The sequence below is a fragment of the Aedes aegypti genome, chromosome 2 (genome assembly GCF_002204515.2).
Source record: "Aedes aegypti strain LVP_AGWG chromosome 2, AaegL5.0 Primary Assembly, whole genome shotgun sequence".
Lineage (NCBI taxonomy): Eukaryota > Metazoa > Arthropoda > Insecta > Diptera > Culicidae > Aedes > Aedes aegypti.
In genome coordinates this window covers 35,100,285-35,116,973 of record NC_035108.1, presented here as the reverse complement: position 1 = coordinate 35,116,973, position 16,689 = coordinate 35,100,285, and the positions used below count along the sequence as shown (strand labels likewise).

General features: G+C 38.4%; 1 protein-coding gene across 1 annotated transcript in view; it reads left to right on the top strand.

Annotated features, from left to right (window-relative positions):
- LOC5565111 overlaps positions 1-16,426 on the top strand; it is a 45,589-nt gene extending 29,163 nt beyond the window's left edge. Inside the window, exon 2 of the mRNA XM_001649408.2 lies at positions 15,122-16,426. Coding sequence (XP_001649458.1) covers positions 15,122-16,177 — 1,056 coding nt within the window. The 3' untranslated portion in view covers positions 16,178-16,426. The remainder of the gene's footprint in view (positions 1-15,121) is intronic.
- Positions 16,427-16,689: the final 263 nt, after the last annotated feature.

Sequence of the window (16,689 nt, the reverse complement as noted above, 5' to 3'; positions counted from 1 at the left end):
GCAAAATAGATCACGCGTCTGGAGTAGGAATCATTAAAAAACAACAATTTTCTTGTTTCTTGTTCAAAATCGTCCTAGTTGCATTAAAACTATCATAAGCCACCATTCGAAATTTAGGTATTTTCAAAATTTGATGATAGTTGATGACCGTATGGATTTACCTATATGCTTTTTTTAAGTTATTAAAGCCTTTATGGACTCCATAAGAGCCTTAAGTGCCCGTAATATGAACTGAAACGGTACTAATATTTATCTTCACAGTTTCTTACAGGCAGTGTTGTAAGCAATCACGGTAGTCGACACGTTTTCGATGATATTCGGCTACGCTTCCCTTAAACATTCACAACACGAGCGATCAAAAGAATGTCGAAAAAAAAAATGAAAACAGAAATGTCTCAAGAATTGCCACGGGAGCTCAATCATGAATTCATCCATTCTTCCAAAAACTTCTCAACAAAATGACGAAAAGAAAAATGCTAATTGAGTGCCACTGACCACGATAGCTTTGCTGCGAAACGTTACGGTTTTGTTTGTTTCTGTTCTGCTTTCACTGTATGTGAGTCATATTCGACATAACAGACAAGATCAAACTATTCATGTCGTTTATGATCCGATGTCTGAACTCTATGCAAAAGTACCGATTTATGCAAATGTCATCGTGTCAGACGACATACAATTGACACTTTTTTGTGTTTGTCGACGTTCATTCTAACGCTCGTGCTGTGACTGCTGACCATGGCAACGAAACGAACGTCGCGAAAAGTGTCGAATGTTTACAGCACTGCTTACAGGACATCCACTAGGGATTCCATAAAAAAAATCACCTGATTTTTTTTTTCAACGAATCTGTGTGATATTCATAAAGAGATGCAAACTCGAGCAGTTTATTCTGCTCTCTAAATTTCACAAGTATATTTGTTTTTCATGAATTTCTTCAGAAATGCATTCATTAGTTTTATTTCAGGAACCTTACAAAGGCTCCTCAAGTATAGGGCTCGGGCTCTGCACTGTTTTGATTTTGTATGGGATTTTGACGTTTACTGGCCTTGTTGTTTACAAATTTTATGTAGGAGTGAAAGAGATAGGAAGATTTTTGTGCAGTGACCAATAGCGTTAGATTAGTGACAGCACAGACAAACAGACGTAATACTTAGAACAAATTTTGTCAAAATCTATCGTCCAGTTTACACTATCATCATCTGGTGAGTATGTTGCACGAAAAGGTGTTTTGTGCAACAAGACCGGCAGATAGCGGTAGCGTGAAACGTCAAACGCGAAGAAAAACGATGCGCGCGCCTTTGGTTGTCAGATTTGTAACATAGCGAATTTGAAATGATCGTTAAATGAATGTTTGATGGAAATTTCGTCAGTGTTACGTCTGTTTGTCTGTGGTTACGGTGTACTTCGTAGATTGATACCTATAAAACTCATGTTTATTTTTTAATTAACTAGATATGTCTGCTTTCAGGAACAAGGTTAGGAAGTAATACTTGATCCAATCTTCAACAAGACAACTAAAAGCATGAATGTAACTATTCCCGGCCACTTCCATCTTTACCGTATAGGGATTGGGGAAATTGACATATCATTTATTCAATGAGATAAAAAAGAAAAACCTCAAAGAGTATCTCGATTTCTTTCGGAATTCTTCACAGAAATGTCTCAAGAATTGCCATGGGAGCTCAATCCATTCTTCCACAAATTTCTCAAAAAAATTTTCGTTTAAAAACATTTGTGAACTGCCCATAGCTCGACGTGTTCTATAGTTATATGGATTTTATCGGTCATTCGGATACTTGCTGCCAAAAAAAGGTCCAAAAAATTATAAGCGAAAATAATAGTACATGCTAACAGAACAAATCATAACATCATTGGAGCGTGATGACTTTTTTTTATTCTAATATTTTCTATATTGATTCCATCTAGAACTGAATAATTCTGAATAACTGAATGATTTTATCCAGCGGTTGTCTTACAAGTTCTTTGAAAAAGTTTAAGTTCAAGTTTAACTCCACCAAAGATTTTCCACGAAATTTCTGAACTGAAAGGATTGCTTGCGAAAACCCTCAAGCTTTTATCGAAAACTACACGGATAAATCCTTACAAGATTAAGAAAAGTAAAATCCACATGAGTTTCTGAGGGAATACATATATCAGACCTTGTCACCCAGTAAACCAATGGAAACATTGTCGAAGAAGCAAAAGTGCTGAAAGAATACCAAGCTTGCAAGCAGACACAGTGATTGCACAAATCTCCCAATTGACGGGGAACATGCCTCAGGGGCCGGCCTTCTGATAGCTTGTTTATAGATTTGGTCAGTAGATTTTCAAAAACTCGTCCAGTGATTCCAGGAAATCCACCAGAAAGTAAATTGATGTCTTTCCATGGAAATTTATGATCTAAACTTCTCAGGACACAATATTATATCTGCCACTTTTCAAATCAGACAAAGTTCCAGGTTTTACCGTTTTCCTCATTTTTTTTTTCTACAGAAAATTGCTACAGATTTTTTTCAATTCCCTTTTGGAAGTTTTTTGTATATAATTCATTTGGGATTTCCTACAGAAATTTAATATTATATATATCTACAATTATTTTTTAAAGGAAGAATTCCTGAAGAACACATCCTGCTAGACCTCTAGATGTAATTCGTGATTTTTGATTAATTTCTCGGGATTTATAATTTAGAAATGTTCCTGAAAAAGATCTTGATGGATTCCTGGAGGAATCTATTAAGAAAGAACTTGCTGAGTTCCTGAAAAAGCCTAAAAGAATCCCTGGAAGAATTCCTGATGTACGTCTAGATAATTTCACTGAAGAGAATATACCCAGACAACCAGAATGTACGCATAACGAAATCACCTTTTGCGTTATGCGATGTTTATATGCGCAAAAGTGGAGGCGATATACGTGCATATTTTATATGATGAAAAATAACGTGCAATGCGAGTTCAATTTTATTGTCTGTACTCTTATGCGACTTAATTTGTGATAACAATGTTGATTTGACAGCTGCTACGGATTGATCCGACTTGTTTTGTACGAGTATACGGAACGAAACGAAATGTACGTATGAACTCATAAAATAGCGTTTTATGCGAGGAAACTCATCGGTCGAACGATATCATCCACCATGTAGTGCGGGTGTGATGAAATTTGTGTAACTAAACGACTTTTTTCGTTAGCTGTTATGCGAATTCTGGTTGTCTGGGTATCTTTTGGATGTAGCCTAGAATACAAAACAAACGTATAAAAAGAGGAAATTGACATTGAGTTCTCAAACTCCTTCTTCCAGTACTACGTCACTTACTTAAATTTGAGGTACCGCACCAAGGTTCGGTTTCACTTTCGGACAAAACCTGAAGGAGAGAAAAATCACTAGAAAGTTATATATGGGTTTTCCGTTTTCTCCGTGTAGGGTGCGCTTGGTAAAGCCACAGCAAGCGGGTTCGCTTCGTTTTGCGTTGCCGAAGTGGAAGCGTTTTTCAAGTTCCTTAAGAGCGAGCGACAGAATCAAGATCAATTGTGTTCAGTTCGCATTGTGCAAGTGCGAAAAGATATTCGTGTTTAGTCGAGCATGGATTAATAATTGATGAGCTCGTTTCATGCTTATGATTACACGTTTTTATCGCGGCAACTTTACGTAAAGGTAATTCTCAAATAAACTTTGTATGGTTTAGCATTGCACGTGTCGGCATATACCTTCATTCCTGTCTTTATAATTTCAACACACACGAAGCTTTTGTCATTTCTAATAACAACCTTTGTACCTACAGTTGCATTCAGAATAAAAGTGGCGAAAGCCGATTTTCATACAAAATACTCAACTTTGGCATGCTGTAACTTTGGTTATGAAATTTTGGCAGAGAACTACAAATATACTAAATTTCATTATCACGAAATTTGTTTTTCACACTCCCTGTTAAAAAATTAAGAACCAGGTTAAATCGTTTAAAATAATAGTATTTTCAATAATTTCAATATCTGCTGTATATTGAGCTTTTGAATTTTTCTTTACACATCTTTTCAACAATTTCCACTCAAGCTATAAATTTATTACAAAATTGTTGATGAATAAAAGATTACAAAAGAAAACATACTTGTTTTTAATTATGAATCGTGGTTTACGGCTAACCAGTCGAGTGGAAGTTTAACAAATACCGAAAACTAAACATTACATATAGTTTAAAATATACAGTGGGGATTCGCTCGTTGGGGGTCCGCTACATGGAATGACTCGATGGTTGGATCTTCGCTGGTTGGAAAATATTCCAACTAAAAAGCACTCAAATGTCAAACTGACTTTGACGTCTGAGTACCGTCGCATTGCAGTCTCCATATATAGAACAAATGCGTATGTATATGTGCGTTTCGTGACGATTTGCTCTCCAGATGCGTAAGTGTGGAACATTTTCACCAGCTGTCATTTGTTCCAACTAACGGATCGGATTCGCTAGATGGAAGGCAGTCGTGTTCCAACCAGCGAATCCCCGCTGTACTATAACTAGGCTGTTAAGGATAAGCGACGAACTGATTTTAACTTCATCAAATAGTGATCGTAGAATATGTTGTTTGTAAGCGTAGCAAAAATGCTAAAATCTTAAAATTTTTTAATATTGCATATAAATCCTCAAATGCACTTGATTCCAACGAAAATAGTTTTGACCAGTGAATCAATTGTCACCCAACACGCACAAACAAAGACATGTCAAAACATTAAGTGTCATACTAATACTCTTTACTTTTGCATTCGTTTTGCTTAACTGATTAACAGAAAGTTCGTTATTTCGTTTAACATGTTGTGGGTCTCGCACTATCAAAGTTACCCGCATTATCAAAGTTACCCCGTGTTACGGTAATTTTATTTCACTATCTGGTAACTATAACGTCTGAATGCACTTGATTGTTTTTGAACCCATAAACTCGAGCTATTAAAACCTCTTTCAAATTCACATTTAATGACCATCGTCAAACCACGAATATTTTCCTCCACGAACATCTTTCCAATGCACACGGCTGAATCACCCCTAATAAAGATTGTCCAAATTTGGACCACAAACAGTCTATGGATCGTTCTATAAGAACCCACAATCGTCTCGGAATTTCCACCCGTAAAATTGGCAAAGTTCGATGGTGGCGCAAAAGCATCCCCGTTCAAATTCTAATCACGTCCACAACCACCCGAAACCGAGCGTTCGATTCACAGTTTATACAAATAATGCCGGTGACCGAATCTTTCGTACAGTTGTGGCGGCACCGGTCGTGTTTCTACGTCTGTGTTTGAAATCGAAATTTTCAGGGTCGGTGACACTTTCTGGAGTCCACTTGAGGGAGCTCTAGTGTCGGCGAGAAAGATACAAAGTCTTGCAGAGGGGTGGAAGATACCAGCAAAATTTGCACGACATTCTCTTTCCGTTTGCTAATTGATATCGTCTGGATAGCTGATTTAAATTCCGTCGACATGCACAGGAAGCCGAGCAAATCGTATTGCTGCGGACAAAACTCCAAGATGTGTCCAATTGTGCTGCGGCAACGCCGATAATGGGACGGCATTAGAATTGGCGTCGATCCTGCATTAGAGAGTGATTGGCACCCAAGTGGGTCACAATTTTGCATATCTAACAAAGCCCCCTCATGCAAAAGATGTTCTAGATTCGGGCGTTCGTGCTAACGGTGGCCACCGTAGCGTGCTGAACTGCATTCGAATAGTCTTATTATAGAGTCAAACTGATGGCTCTCGAAAACACAACAACCGTGCGAGTTTTTTAATCAGCTCCGATCAATAACTGTTTTCACTGGAAAACTGGTTTCTAATGCGCATTAGTGTTAGAATATTCAACCTGAGCGATTTTTTTATCAGTTTCGGATGGAGTTATTTATTTCAAACGTACATCTAAGATCATCTTTTGAAAATTTCGAACAAAACACTCCAACCGCAGGAACCAAAGATTCGAAATTCTTGGAAGAAGCAGTTCAAATAAATTTCAAATTTTATTGTTCCCTCAATACAGCGCCCCGGACATTTATGCTAATTATGTTGCGATTCTGGTGATTAGACAAGGCGGCGGGTTCTTTTCTCGGGACGATCCGGTTTTCTGCGGTGAGAAGATGCCTTATGGATTGGATCACCTTTCTCTGCGTTCTGATCAGGATGGTTTTCGGGAATCAGGTTTGGTGAGATAATTTAAATGTAAATCATGGACCTGTTTGCATCGGTTTGGAATCAAAGGTAAAACGATTGAGTAAGCGAGTTTTCAAAGTCAAGGTTTTGCTGCGCGTGTCGGGTGAATCGATTTGATTTTTTTTTTGTTGATATCAATACGATCTGTTACTTCATAAATATTTATCAAGCGCAGTAATGTAACATTTTTTTATTCATTTAGTCAACTCCTAAAAAGATAACACTGAATCAACAATTTCATGTCACTACTCGGTTCGTGGCCGCATCTCTTCATCCTAGTTCTGCCTCACGCTCGTCAAATCGATATGCACTTGATCCGCCCACCTAGCTCGCTGCGCTCCACGCCTTCTTGTACCAACCGGATCCGAAGCGAACACCATCTTTGCAGGTTTGCTGTCCGCCATTCTTACAACATGTCCTACCCATCGTATCCTTCCAGCTCTGGTCACCTTCTGGATACTGGGTTCGCCGTAGAGTTGGGCGAGCTCGTGGTTCATCCTTCGCCGCCACACACCGTTTTCCTGTACACCGCCAAAGATCGTCCTAAGCACCCGACGTTCGAAGACCCCAAGTGCTTGCAAGTCCTCCTCGAGCATCGTTCACGTTTCATGCCCATAGAGGACTACCGGCCTCATATGCGTTTTGTACATGGTACATTTGGTGCGGGTGTGAATCTTTTTTGACTGCAGGCTAACGTTATTGTCAGCCGTTAGCAAGGATCCAAGGTATACCACATGTACTTTGTCTTGGTTCACCACCAGTTCAACTTTCGCTACCTCGCGTTTCAGGCGGGTGTACAGGTCTGCCACCTTTTCAAATGTTCAGCCGACAATGTCCATATTATCCACGAAGCAAACAAATTGACTGGATCTCGTAAAAATCGTACCCCGGCTGTAAAGCTCGGCTCTCCGCACTGCCGATGAAGCGCGAAAAAATATCTTTCAAACGTACTAACGACAAAACGCGTACTCTGGGACATGGCAGGAGCCATTTTTGTTTTAAAATAAAGTCGACTCTCCACATCTCGATGTTCTACATCTCGATATCTCTCTCTATGTCGATGGTTGCTTCGGTTCCTTCATTCTGCATACGATTTCTCTCTCCATATATCGATATCCTCCTTATCTTGATATCTCCATGTCTCGATGTGTTCCTGATGATTTTTTGTTCCCAATTTTCTCTCCATATGTCGATATGAACATTATCAAAGGCTACTAGACCAGATTTAAGTGATTCAGAACAAATTGCAAACTCGAAATGAAATTTGTTTGTTTATTATTTTCCTAGTAACGGAGTGATTTTCAATCTACTTCTTCTTTTTCTGGCGTTACGTCCCAACTGGGACAAAGCCTGCTTCTCAGATTAGTGTTCTTATGAGCACTTCCACAGTTATTAACTGAGAGCTTTCTTTGCCGATTGCCCATTTTACATATGTATATCGTGTGGCAGGTACGAAGATACTCTATGCCCTGGGAATCGAGAAAATTCCCTTTACGAAAAGATCCTTGGCCAGCGGGATTCGAATCCACGACCTTCGGCATGGTTAAGCTGAATAGCTGTGCGTTTACCGCTACGGCTATCTGGGCCCCAATTTTCAATCTAGTGTTCATTAAATAATGTTCGTTGTCTCGATCTCTCCCTATCTCGATGGTCCCTTCGATATCGAGATGTGGAGAGGCGACTGTAGAAGACCACCAGCACTTATACACTGAGGGTGTCTGTTTATCCCAAGCTGTAATCAGGTTGGTTCCTTGTGTAAGTGCAGCAAATTTGGCGATACTGGAGTAGCAACCACAGGGGGCGAACCAAGCTCAAGCTCAAAAATATTTTTTCTAAAATTATTTCTAATTTTTCATCAGGAATACTTATTGGATGTGTTAAAAAATATCTTGGAATTATTCTAGAAAATTAGTTGAAGATATCTCCGACAAATCCTACAAGAGTTTGTCCTTGTGTTGTTTAGAAGGTTTCTTCTGGTATTGTTCTGACATTGCTTGAGTGATTTCTACAGGAACTCCGTAACGAGATTTCAGAAGATTCTTCTTGTTATTCATTCATTTTTTCCATTGTACATTCTGGGAATTAATTATGAATCCGGAAACGATTTCCCTAGAATTTATCTAGGAATTCTGCTCCATGTTTAAAAATCTTTATAAAATTAGTGATATTTTGGTCAAATCCACAGAAAATGTTATTGAAGTACATGAATTATACCACGAATAATTCCGGGGATATTTCTGAAAGTTATCATGAATTTAAAATTAAAAATTGTGAAAAGTTCAATCTAATCATCCAATCTACTAGAAGTTTATCCCACTCAATATATTTGAACCAATTATCGGATCGTGTTTTAATCTTCCTGATAGTTTGGTTAAAGTAACAGTCTTTTTAAGTGAGAGGTGCATCTAGGATGGAAGACTAAAACAAACGTTTAGAGTGCACTGACTAATAAAGCCAAGAAAGTATGAATTTTTCTAATGACCTTCAAGAACACCAATAAAAAATCCTTAGGAATTCTTTTAGGAAGAATCAAGAATTTATTCTCCAGATTTCTTTCGAAATAACTTCACAACACTAGTTATGTATATCTTGGAAGTGGCATATATGAAAAAACAATTTTTAAAATCCATGTGTGAATGCCTTCCAGAAATTCCTTTAAGATTTCTTTTTAACATTAAATTCAAATGTCTATCTCAACTTCCTTAGGGATTATGCATCAAATTCATTAAAAATTCATCAAAGCATTTTTTTCAGAAAGTTCTCTAATAGGTTTAATCTAGGGATTCCGAATGTTTTTCCTAGCATTTCTTTGGAGCTCAGAATTCACAGCAATAACTACTCCAGGAATTTTTCCTGCCATTCCTGCAGGAGTCTTCTGTATTTGGATCTTTTTGAAGTTATCTATATAATTATTTCTGCTAAGTATTTTATTTTAATTTTATACACGACTCAAACCAGAAACTAATACAAACATTCGCAGGAGGTTTTCTACACATGTTATAAAACAATCCTTTGGGCATTCGTTAAGTATTTCTTCGACTGATTTCTTTGGGAATCACTCCAAAGTTATGGTTCAAGTTTAGTTTTTTCAAGCATTGGACCATTCATTACCCTAAAGAAACAATCAAAAAAGTTTGAGTTTTCTTCAGGAATCACTCCTAATATGTTTCCATAAAGTCCTTATAGGATTTCTCCAAGCTCTTTTTAGGGATTTTTTAAAGAAAAGTCTTCACGAACTAATAGAAGAATTTAAAGAAGAAACCCTGAAGAGAATTCAGAGGTTCTCCTGAAGAAGTCTCTGAACTCCTGAAAAATAACTGAGGAAATCTTTTAAATATCATACCATTGCTGAATTAATCGATATGATAGTTTTGAAGGATGCTTCAGAAACACTTCTGGAAGAATTATTAGCAAAATTACTAAAAGATTCACAGGATAACATCCTGCAAGTTTCTTGTAAGGATTATTGGAGGGATCACTTGAAAAATTGCTGTAGTATTTTCAAGAAGAACACCTCATAAGTAGAGTAACGTTTCATTTACCATCAAAATATCGATACTTTCACTTAAAGTAGTATTGGAAGAAAGTATCGATACAAACAAAATATCGAATCAAAAGTATTGAAACCGACGTGAATCATATGAGTAATTTTCTTACATGGAAAACATAACGAAAGTGATCTCGATTATTATTTTTTTATTTATAAAATAGAAATTATTCTTTAACAAAATTATCGATAAATAGTCGTGAATAAAACAAGATTTTTTTTCTTGGTTTTACGGTTGCACTAGCGTTCACAAAAATAATATATGTGAGAAAGTACTCATTCGATTCAAGTTTACTTGGTATCGAATCGAAATGTCGAGAATTTACTCGTATTTACATGACTCGATTCATTGGTACTCATTAGTAGCTAGAAGCTACCCATGTAGCACACGAAACATCTTCCAAAGAGATGCTTTCAAAAAATGGTTTCAATCGCGTATCAATAAAAGCATCTGTAACTTCCATGGTTCTAGTTCGGTTGCATATCAATATCAAGGCTCATAAAGTTTCATTTCCGTTCCAATGAACATGCATTTCACTTCTTGTTTGACGTTCAACATTTATGAAACGACAAGATTTGCTGCAAATGTCCTTTGCAAATAGCAATAAAGTCAAGTTTGTCAAGATGTTTCCAGCAACTTTTCAAACAAACTCTTGAAACTTCTCCCAAAATGCCGGTTTTAATGTTATGTTTCAAATTACTTTCATTTAAAGCATCCGCAACTTGCATTCAATTTTCGTTTCCATACCCACAACTCAAGAAGATTCATCCCAGTTGCGACTAAGTTGCACTAAACTACATGTATGACAGCTAGAAGTTTGTTTGTTTGAATCGAGTTGCAATATGGTTGAGTTGCACCTTACGTATCATCTAACAACGAAAACATGGTCTAGCAACAGTTTGTTTGTTTGAATGGTGTTTCTCATATGTTGCGCGGAAGTGTTTTCAAAAAGTTTAGATTATTGCAGGCGTGGTCTAATTTCGACAGTAATGAACTTGTATTCCGAAGGGTGCAGTAAAGTTATAAGCAACAAGCTTTGGTTAATGGGCCATGTGGTGGCTTATTTGGTGTATTGGCGAAGCAATTGTTCGAAGAACTGGTGGACTAGTGAGTAGAGGAGAAGTTTGGTGATCTTGAGGTCGGAAGTTTGGTTCTCTTTCATATTTTTGTTTTCATTTTTTTTCTCTCAAGTATTTTGCAACAAATAAGCAATTTCGATAAAACTTAAATATGTTGCAAACAGACTCCACCTCTTGCGCTTTTTGCGTTGCTATTCAGTGCAATTGAAAGTCATATTTTCAACCATTGACAACTTGGATTAGTTTCAAGAGATTATTTTATTCTTGAGTTAAAACAAACTGTGCTGCTTGGGTACAATATGAAGTCAACTGGATGTATTATTCGAGTGATGTTTGCGTAATATACACGAAAATAGTGGACAATTTGAGAGTGTAGAACATTGATGGAAAGTGGCGAACATGTTTGCCGAACCGGAACAGGAACAAAATAAAGTGCTTGCATCAGCGCATCAGAGTGCTGATTTTCTCGCTTCTGTCGTACTCGCGAGTATACTAAACTGATTCGAGAACAAGTTCGGAACTGTACAGAATCAATTGCGCTTTTGGGAAAAAGCTATTTAAGAGATTTCTGGTTTTCAAGGGGTCTTGACTGATTACTGTCGATTTGATGGATATACAATTGATTTTTGGGCCTTCCTTAACCGAGTGGTTAGAATCCGCGGCTACAAAGTAAAGACTTGCTGAAGGTGTTTGGGTTTGATTCCCGGTCGGTCCAGGATCTTTTCGTTATGGAAGTTTCTTTGACTTCCCTGGGCATTAGCCTGGGATACGGTTATATGAAAAATTTAGATTCTCGCTCCAGTCCACTTTTTGGATTGCATTTAGGTCCCATAACAGCTGTGCAAAATTTCAGCTCGATCGGAGAAACTATATTCTAGCGCCAGCCGTTCAAAGTTTGTATGGGATTTACTATGGGAAAACTCACTTTTGCAAAGAAAAATCGCCAGAGGTCACCCATTGTCCTCTATAAAAATTCTTAATACAGATCTCGATAGGTATTTCTACGGTGAACAACATTGCCGATTGGCGATTTTTCATTGTAAGAGTAAGTTTTCCTACACGCAAAAAAATTGTGCGGTAAAAACTACCATTTTAGGTGGTTAACTTAAGCGCTCGCACCGGCAATTTTCAGCAGACCAGTAATGCGCTTAATTTTACCATGTCTGTAGTCGAAATCAGATTGTTGTAAATTATTTCTGTCAAATGTACTAGTAATGTGGTGAAATGTACCGTGAACATAGTAAATTGGTCCGAAATTCCATGGTAGTTTCAAGAATGGGCATAGTCAGCTACAATAGTAATTTTAACCACAGAATTTTTTTCCGTGTATAGTAAATCCCATACAAACTTTGAACGGCTGGCGCTAAAATATAGTTTCTCCGAACGAGCCATACGATTTACGAATGCAAAAATGGCAACTTTGGCAAAGAAAGCTCTCAGTTAATAACTGTGGAAGTGCTCATGAGAATACTAAGCTGAGAAGCACGGTCTGTATCAGTGAGGACGTAATGCCAAGAAGAAGAAAAACAATTGATTTGTCTGTCCAAACCGTAATAAATAACACATTGTTCGGTTACTAGTGAGAATATGTCGCGAACTTTTGGCTATTTCTTTTGGTATGTTCTCTCGAGCAGCTGGGTGCCAACCAAGCTTGTTTGCGAGTTTTTCATGTTTGTTTTGCGTTGATTTATACTCGTGAGACGATTCGTGATGCGAACATTTTCACCACTGGAGGAGAGCAATGCGATGCAGAAATTGCAAGATGGTTTCAAGCAAAATTTACCTGGAAAACAAACGTAATTGTATTTGCAGCAGTCAAATATGGGGATATCTTGATAAATTCGAGTTGAAATCTGTGGAATACCATCTTGAGAAATCTCTGGGGTATGAAATCAGTGCAATATCGAAAATTTTTCGAGCCTCTTGAAGAAATTCGCGAAGGATTATGAATTCTCTGAAGAACTTGATAAAAACCATCCCTGAAATAATTACTGGATAGATAGTGTTTATTGAGTATTGTTTGGAGCAATTCCTCAAGATTACATGCGTTTCATTAGGGTTTCTCCTCAGGCTCTTGCAAAAATTCCGTTGGGAACCACTCTGAATTCCCTTAGGGTTTCGTTCTACTTCGTTGTAAGCGCTATTATTCGTCGTATCAAATTTAGAATATTCCACTTTGGTGGATATTCAAACTAACCTGCAATATAGATTCATTTTCCAAGCGTAATTTCGTGAAAACTGTTATGGTTCGTACACTTGTACACCAATAATGCAATAAAACTACTGTATTTCGATAAATAACTTCAGTTCAATTATCCACTTTGCACTTTTTTACCGAAATCGCTTGGACGAACACGATTTGAAAGAAATGCTTAGCGATCGACACCAGTCACACCACTTTATAATACAAGTTTCAAAACCGCCCCCCCCCCCTGTGTAACTCAATTCGCCGGGGACTTAATTTCATTATGGAAAACCTTCGTACTTCTTCACTGAAGGATTTCATTCCAATCACACGCTGTAAAGTTCTGTAATTCACTATTTTTTTTGAAATTTCCTCAACGATCGCGTATAATTGACAATGTAAACAAAGTTCAATCCGTCATACTGAGAAAAAAAAAAGCTTGTGCCCATCAATGTACCGTTTTGATCCATATTACGGACACTTAAGGCCTCAGTGAAGTATAACCCAGCTTGGACCATACAAAATAAATCATTCTGTATGATTTTTTAGCGTTATCGAGCGTCAAAACGTGTGGCCTTTTCATGATTCTTATTCCGGACGCTCCGTCACTTTTGCCTCATATTTCGGACGCTTTGATTCGAATTACGGACAGCTCATGATAATCATTAATGAAACAGTAAAATCATCAATTGAAATCGTTCAACCACTTAAAAGACGTCTAGGGTAGTTGGGCATTATAAATTTGCAATGATATTTATGAAAAAAACCTAATAAAACGAGCCTCGAAAATGAGAACTTTTGGACGGCGAAAATTGAAACATTTCGTGTGAAATGTTTCCCATACAAACGAGAGTGTCCGGAATTTGAAGCTGTCCGTAATATGAATCAAAACGGTATGGGCAAACAGTTTCTTTGATTGTGTTGTTTTCGCTGCACTGTGAGCAAATGTCATAATTGTTCGGTCAAAAGGAATTGTGATTATATGTTTGAGCTGAATTTTGATGGCGAACAATGAATTGTAAAGGAAAATTATATATTTCATCATGCGGAAGGAAAGGTGGAAAGTGCCCGTAGATCTAGCAGAACATTTTATAATAGCGTTGATATGTTGTATTTTTACCACTCACTGTATCATAGTGAACCGTAAGTTGCACGACGAATCTGAAAACTGATTGCGACAGAAATGAAAACGATACGACGAATTGAGAATACGGCAAGATGCAATTTCGTTGCATTATTTGAAATGTACGAGCAAGACTTATCAAAATCTTATTGTACAATGCGAAAGCCGTTTTGGGAAAGAACTGTTTGGCATCGGTTTGAATCAGTATCATCCACGGCAATACTGGGAAAATTGCAGGTTCTCACTGATCAAAGCCTAATACGATGGATACTAGCACATCACCCTATTGGAATTCTGCCTTATTTTTGCACTGTAATGTATATAATGTTGAATCCCTGTTGGGTAATTAAAAAAAAAACTTCTGCGGAATTTACTATAGAACCTCCAGGAAATTCTTCAAAAAATCATGTTTTGGATACTGCTAGTAATTGAGTACCGTTTGTAATTCCGTTAATGTTAACTTTGTTTTCTTTATGAATTTCTCCTGGTCTTATTATAGCTACTTCTTCGAAGATGTTTTCAAGAATTTGTCTAAGAATATCTTCTAGAAAGTCTGAAGGTTTCATGGTTACTTAAGAAGTTCCAATACTTCCATCGGGACTCGTAGAACAGCTGAATGCGTTGAACTATATTAAGAATTCCGAAGTTCCTACGAAATCCTTTGTTAAGATGACTATTTTAAACCAAATTATAGTTTTAGATTAGCTTCTGTTTGCTTTGTTTTCTTCGTAACTGACTGAGATGTTTGTTGTGATCTTGTGCATTTCTACGAGAAAAATCTGCTTATCAAACCAGATTATTGCCGTTTATCTTTCTCTATTATGTTCTAGCATGCCTGTGAAACTGGTTTAGGTCATCGACTTGATTGACAGGCACTTTTCGACTTAATTCAGTACACGAATTTTGTTGCGACCGTTCCATCCTCTTAATACAATTCATTTCAAACCTGTTTTCACATGTCGCTGACTTAGTTCTTTTCGATCTTCTCTATTCTTCAAATGTAGGTCACCGCGCCGGCTCTGCTGCTGGCCGGTCGCATCCAGCTGGTCAACCTTGAACCCGAAGAAGCTCAGCGGTACATTACACAGCAGAGTTTAGATCTGCGCTACGCCAAGAAGCTGGGTGAACATCCACTCGGATACTTCCGAAACGTTCAGGATCCGGAAGCCAAATTCTACCATAATGGACGATTGATCGATAATCCGGAAGATTACGTTGAGGAAGCGTACGAGGCGTCCCAGTTCCATGGGCAGGACGGTCTTGGACGGGCCATGTTCGGTTACACCGATCACAACCAGGCACGTCTGGAGGCTCGCAATGCCAACGGAGAAGTTCGTGGCTCATACCAGTACGTTGATCCTTTCGGTCAGGAAGTTGTGGTCCAGTACTGGTCCGATAGCTTGGGATTCCATCAGTTTGACAACCGTCCAGAAGTGGTGCTGGAACCAGTAACCGAAACTCCAGAAGTGCGCGAAGCCCGCATCGCCCACTTGAAGGCTTGGGAGGAGGCTGCCCAGCTCTCACGCTCCGGAAAACCAATCAACAGCGTCAACAACAAACCAGTTCAGAACTCCGTCGATGAAGAAGAAGATGAAATTGTGGGAGCTCTATCCAACCAACATCAGGCTCTCGCTCGGTACCCAAGCCTACCTTACACGGATCACATTTCACCGAACAACGCCCCAGCTGCGTCCAACGATGCCGTGGTTGTAGAAGCCCAGCGTAACCTCAAGAAACGCCAAAATGAAGAATCTGTCCAAGGAGCCACCGATGAAGAAGAAGAACCCAAATACGACCCAAAGGGATTCTTCTACAGCTTCGAGTACCCAGTGTACAACATTGTCCAGTCGGAAGCCGCTCGAGCTCGCTCGCAGAAGGTCAAGCGATCGAACCAACCAGAAACCGAAGGAACCGTTGAAGAACCTCAACCAGTGGTCAAAGGCAGCCCCGTCGAAGACAACCGAGTATCGCTGAAAGCCATCCAAAACGGAGAACAGCTGGTAGCGGCAGTTCACGATGTGCAGGTGTCCCCAAAGCAGAAACTCAACACAGAACAGTAAACCGACCACAAGCTCCATATCCACAAATTTGCCATATTTTTTGTGTTAGTCAAAAAGCAGAGCAAATCGATCTCCTTCCTCGGAAATTCCAACGAAAAAAAAAACACGAACAAACTGAAGATGAGTGTGCACCGGGCACAAGTGTGTAAAAATGAACAAAACAGAAATGCATAAGACTTGAATAAATTGCTTGCGAACGGGCAAGACTACTCAACGCGGAACCAGACAATAAAGTAATATGAAAAAATATGACTACAGTCATCGACTGGTCTTTTATTAACCGTGTCCCCATCAATCATGAGGATTGAAGTTTTCGTTTCAGCTCAGCAGTATTTACGAGAACATATATGGATTGGGAGTGAAGTCGACGAATTGCATTCCAAACAGGTGAAATATTGAAGGATCACTTGAATTCTGCTTAGCAGAACAGAACGTGATTCCAAAATTATCGACATTATGCAATTCAAGGAATGGTCAAGTGGAAATCATTTGCAATGCAAATGAGGTTTTTG